Genomic DNA, 6000 nt, shown 5'->3' with positions numbered 1-6000 from the left:
TTAGACAATTTGGGAACTGGAGGGATTTATTCACAGACGTTATCAGAAGTAAATGTTACAGAAAGTCAGGTCAGTTTGTTTTACATTTTATTTTATGGTGGTTGGAACACAAGACACAAGTAATAAAGTTAGTAATGGTAACGTCATGCCTCATTCTGTGCACTGCCCATCAGGTTTAGTTCAATCAATCGAAACAGTAGTTTACAAATGCCAGACTGAGAATCCTCTTAAGACATAAATAAGATACTGAAAATAGTATTTGTACAGTAAATAGTATTTTTGTAGAGTCCAGAACCACTATTATCGAGGCCTTCTGGAAATTCTCATAAGCATTATTAATATAATTATTAACATTTATGAATTCATTTACATGATGGGAATGAGGCTAATATACTGGCAAAGTGAGAGAGCACAGAACAATATGGACATGAACTTTTGTCACCCATGAACGGTGAATGATTTTAAGGCATTTCTCAGTTTCCATTCACACAGCAGATTTCCATGGCGGTTCTCACCATGAGCCTCATCCCTTGAGAGAAAAGCTACTGGAGGATGTCAAAAAAAATAACTCCCATTATTATAAAAGAGATAAAAAAATCGAGTCCGCTGGAAAAGTGAAGGTGAGGGCGCTATACTAAAAAAGAGTGGATGGTCCATACAGCTCGTGCAGTAACGAAGGGCTCCCGGTCTCAGTCTGGAACACTAGACATCCTGTGACGACAATTAAATGATCGATTATTCCCAGATCCATCCCCTCGCTCAGGATATGCCGTGTAGAGACAAGTCAGACTCGCTTCCAGTGTATAATACTAAAACAAAACCTCAGTAACAAATTTACACAGGGCTGTACATTATGATGATGATGATGATGATGATTACGATCTTGCATGTCCCAGGGTTTGTTAAAAAAAAAAAAAAAACATTAAAAAAAGATATGGTGATACTTATTTAGAGTGGAATATTGCAAAGCATCTTGTATCAAACTCATATTTCTTGCACAGAGACAGCACCACAGCATTGCATTTGTCTTGGAACAGGTTACAAAAACCATTTTGACTTGACAAACCCATGCATTAATATTTTCACTGGTTACCGTTGAACATGAACAGCTCTTATGGGGGCCACAGTCATAGGATGCAAGGGGTCTACATACATCATCCCTTTTTTATAGCAAGTGCTGACAGCATTTTAAAGCAACATTTTCACTTGATACGTGATAGAAAAAAAAAATCATTTTTGTTCGATGACGGAACATGCCAAGAATGTCAATGCTGTTTTTGTCCACCTGATGTGTTTTGAGTCTCTCATCTCTTCCTGTGTTACAGCGCCTCCCAAAGTTGAGTTGCTGCAACAGCTGTTTTTCCAACACACACACACACACACACACACACACACACACACACACACACGCAGGAAGTCCAGATTGACAAATAGCAGGAATATATATATATATATATAAAATTTCTTTATCTCCCAAATTGAATAATCAGATGTCCAGATTGCAATGTAGTCAGCTACATTTCTGCCCTGAATGGAATGATGAAGATCAAGAAAACCAAGGCAAAATCAACTCAACACTTAAAAAGATGCATGCAACAAGTGGTCACATAGTATATATATAAATGTATATCTATATAAGTAATTGCTCTTTAGATATGCACAACACATGAGACGAATGATTGCAACAAAAAATAGCATCTTCAAAATTCACAGTCTCATGTATTTCGTTATTATTTATTACATCTCACAGGTCAATAATGACGTTTGCATGGTAAAAACAATGGTGAATTTTGAGGAATGCTAAATGTTACGTCAGCTACTATCAGTTTGGGATTCAAAAGCTCCAAGTTTGAGCTTTCGCCCTTGTTAGTGGTATCATAAATGAGGAATATCGTACATAGTCTTGCTCAGTGTATTTAACAGTTGCTGTCACGTGTCGATAAAGCGGAAAGTCGTTTCTTTTCGACCTTTTTTAATGCAGTAACGAACTACAGCAACAGCTCAGAGGAATGTTTGGTGACGAGAGCTATATGGCACCGAGAGAAGGCAATCCAGACGGCACAAACAGCAGCGATCTCATCTGACACTGTTCAAGTAATAAGCAAGTACATGTTCTGTTTTTTGTTTTTTTTATAGAAACAGCACAGATGTAATATGAGTTTTTGCTTGTCTTGTGACACCACGTTCGCCGACGGAGGACATGATTATGATTGGACGCAAAGACGGGGAAAAAAAACAAAAAAAACAAACAAAAACAAAAAAAACATAAAACAATGTAATTTTTCCAATATAAAAGACAAAGAAAAGTATACAAAAAATAGAAAAATAATTACAGCAGTAGACATGGTGTTGGGAGGAACGGTGGTGCCAGACTATTTGGCCGAACAGTGTAATATTTTGGGACTGTTTAAGGCGTCCTCCACCAGATGTAGATCCACCCCGTCGACTATCACATCTTTCACGCAGCCGACAAAGCCTGTGCTGTAAGCCTTGGGCAACCGGCGAGCTACGGACAGCTCCTCCAGACCACCTGAAGAGGAGAGGATAGGAAAACATCAGATCAAGTGTACATGATATACTGCACAGTACTTCATATTCACACAACAGACCTAAACAACCTAAATAAACCATTTCAGGTGATCCAATCACAAATGGACAGCATGAAATGGGTACAGTAGTAAGAAATCCATGTTATCACACTGCATGTGGGTCAATGATGCTCATTTTTTGTATTATTTATGATTTTTTTAAATTAATTATTCATGATGTTTGTAAAAAAAATACTTTTCACCTTGAATTTTAATATATATATGAAGAGTTCAGATGCAAAAACCTCTAAGTGCCATCTGAAAATTTCCTCTAGAATGATCATTTTTATCAAGCTCGTTTATTTAAGTTCATTAATTTTACTTAAATGGCAATGAAAATTACCTATTAATTGTCATTTAAGTGAAATTACTGAACTTAAATAAACGAGCTTGATAAAAATGATCATTCTAGAGGAAAATTTCAGATGGCACTTAGAGGTTTTTGCATCTGAACTCTTCATACAGTATATATATACAGTGCTATGCATAAGTTTAGACACCCATACTAAAGTTGACTAAAAAGAGAAATAAAAAATCATCTTTTGGAAACTAAACTTAATGCCTTAATTTAAAAAAAATAGGAAAAATCCAACCTTTAAGGACACCAATTTTCTTTGTGAATGAATAATGTATCGTAAATAAATAAATATTCTTCCTTAAAATACAGGGTGCATAAGTTTGGACACCCCTATGTTAAATTCCCATAGAGGCAGGCAGATTTTTATTTTTAAAGGCCAGTTACTTCATGGATCCAGGATACTATGCATCCTGATAAAGTTCCCTTGGCCTTTGGAATTAAAATAGCCCCACATCATCACATAGCCTTCACCATACCTAGAGATTGGCATGGAGTACTTTCCATAAGATCATCTCTCAATGCAAATCAAACTAGCTATTAGGCTAACTGAAATAAAACCATGCCAATCTCTAGGTATGGTGAAGGCTATGTGATGATGTGGGGCTATTTTAATTCCAAAGGCCAAGGGAACTTTATCAGGATGCATAGTATCCTGGATCCATGAAGTAACTGGCCTTTAAAAATAAAAATCTGCCTGCCTCTATGGGAATTTAACATAGGGGTGTCCAGACTTATGCACCCTGTATTTTAAGGAAGAATATTTATTTATTTACGATACATTATTCATTCACAAAGAAAATTGGTGTCCTTAAAGGTTGGATTTTTCCTATTTTTTTAAATTAAGGCATTAAGTTTAGTTTCCAAAAGATGATTTTTTATTCCTCTTTTTAGTCAACTTTAGTATGGGTGTCTAAACTTATGCATAGCACTGTATATATATATATAAATTTTTTTTTTTTTTTTTTTTTTTTACCGTGGCCACTCTTATATGTCACTGACCCACAGTATAAATGCACGTCTTTATGTAACCTGAGATATTACCCACCATGCAGGCGAGCTAAAGCGCTATATATTATTCAAGGGGCGATGAACCGTCTGTGTGTTATGGAAACCCTGTGTAGAAGACTGTTAAAAACTTAATCACACCTGAGACACTGAGAGTGTAACGTGGGGGTGTCAGAACGTGAAAAGATAGAGACACAGCTCTCAGGAACAGGTGAGAAGATCAAACAGTGTTTTTGGGAGGCCGGGCTCCGGGGACGTTCTCTGACAGCTCCGAATGAGAGTTAGCTCACCTCCCTCGGGGACCTGACACTGTCGGAAATCCAGCTCCGTCTCCCGCTCTTTCAGCACGGTGAAAAATGTCTCCCCCTGTTGCTATTCACTCAATTTCTCTAAGTTCTCTCTCTCTCTCTCTTTTGCCTCCCCGTGTTTCCCCTTTAATCGGATTGTATGCTTTGCAACGGGAGGATTGACGGGGCTAATTTCAAGTGAATTACATCTGAATAAGTAAATAAATAATGACATTTGAAAGAAGGGATTTTCGGAGGGAGCTCTTGATGTTCGGGCTGTCTGAGGATAATGTATTCTAGCCACCGGGCATTGACAGCACCTGTTCTACTGGCTGGCTGAAATACTATTCTCAACCTTATAAGAAGATTTTGCACCCTTAACACAGCATAAATCCTGTTTCTTAATCTCAATAGGTTTGTCAAAAGAGAATGAGATGGCAAACACAGAAACCCTATGGTACAGACTCATCCTTGAATTAATAATGAACTATAATAAGGTAATATTGTGTCTTAACATTCATGCTTTTGTGAAGTTCTTGTGTGTAGCCCTTCAAAAGCACTCGCTGTGGGGGAAGATCCAATTAGTCATTACAAGCTAAGTGGGGACTATTCAGAGAAGGTGTACCTAGTCGGTTTGTAAATGAGCTAACGATTGAGCAAAGCAGCGTAAGATGGACTTACCCAACCAGAGAGCGCCGTCTGTGTCCAGCTGTGTGGCAGCCAAGGGTGATGACCCAGTGACAGCTGCCTCATTACCAACCTGCAGTGAGCCATCTCTGAGCGCTCTGTGGAGAGTAGAGAAGCACAGGAAGACAGTGAGGCACAGTGAGGCATCTAACACTGACAATCTGATTTTGCCTTCTGGCAAACCCGTGGTTAAAATGCACTAAATTTGCGGGAAACAAAACGGTAATAATGAGGGAAGAAAGAAGATTGTGGAATTTCACTGGTAGTGGTAAACCTGCAGCAAACTTTGGACAATATGCTACTGTTGGGAAACGTGTCTATAGCAAATATAATTGTCTGACATTATTGGCAAACAGCTCTATGGCAAAAGCCTGAGGCAAATATAAATGACTGCCACTGCTGGAAAACACTTCTATGGCAAAAGTGTGGTAAATATAAATGTCCGCCATTACTAGCCAACATTTCTATGTGTCAATCTGTGACAAATATAAATCAGGGCTCAATAATAAGGATGGCCCGCTGCCCCAGGGCCAGTGTGAGAGAGTTTTGGGCAAGTTAGCAAAACTTCATAATTTTTTATTTTTTTTTATACTATACATGCATTTTTATGCCTTGCATAAATGTGTCAGCTTGGTAAAATTATTGTTTATAAATTAGGCTTTGTTGAAATTGCAGTAATTGGTAGCATCTGTATGAATAGTAAGAAATTATAAAACAAATCAGTAAGTTTTTGTTGTGTATCATGTTGCAGCATTAAAGAAGAGTTAAAGAATTTATTTCCAATTTCCATTTTTTAAGTAAAGAAAATATTTGATAAAAAAATTATATTTACTACTGTTCACTTCAAACGTTTGGGGTCTGTAAGATATTTTTGAAATAAATTGATACATTTACTCAGCAGGACGCATTCAATTGATAAAAAGGGACAAATAGATAAAAAAAAAATTGTACTAATGATTTCTCTTTCAAATAAATGCTGTACTTTTGAGGGATCATGAGACTGAAGAATGGAGTAATGATGCTGAAAATTCATTAAATTAAAATATATATAAAAAGAAAACAGTCATTTTAAATT

The 6000-nt window shown here is 37.0% G+C and overlaps 1 protein-coding gene across 4 annotated transcripts in view; it reads right to left on the bottom strand.

The window, feature by feature from the left end:
• agrn (agrin) overlaps positions 1-6000 on the bottom strand; it is a 248272-nt gene continuing 242272 nt past the window's right edge. For 3 of the 4 annotated variants that reach the window (XM_079848705.1, XM_079848707.1, XM_079848706.1), the window contains 2 exons: positions 4920-5023; positions 1-2530 (listed from right to left, as the gene is read on the bottom strand). In XM_079848705.1, coding sequence (XP_079704831.1) covers positions 2373-2530; positions 4920-5023 — 262 coding nt within the window. In that variant the 3' untranslated portion in view covers positions 1-2372. The remainder of the gene's footprint in view (positions 2531-4919; positions 5024-6000) is intronic. The other variant, XM_079848704.1, reaches the window with a different exon arrangement.

This window comes from Squalius cephalus (genome assembly GCF_949319135.1).
Source record: "Squalius cephalus genome assembly, chromosome: 18".
NCBI classification, from domain to species: Eukaryota; Metazoa; Chordata; class Actinopteri; order Cypriniformes; family Leuciscidae; genus Squalius; species Squalius cephalus.
Note: the sequence above shows the minus strand (reverse complement) of the source record. Positions and strands in the feature narration are given on the sequence as shown.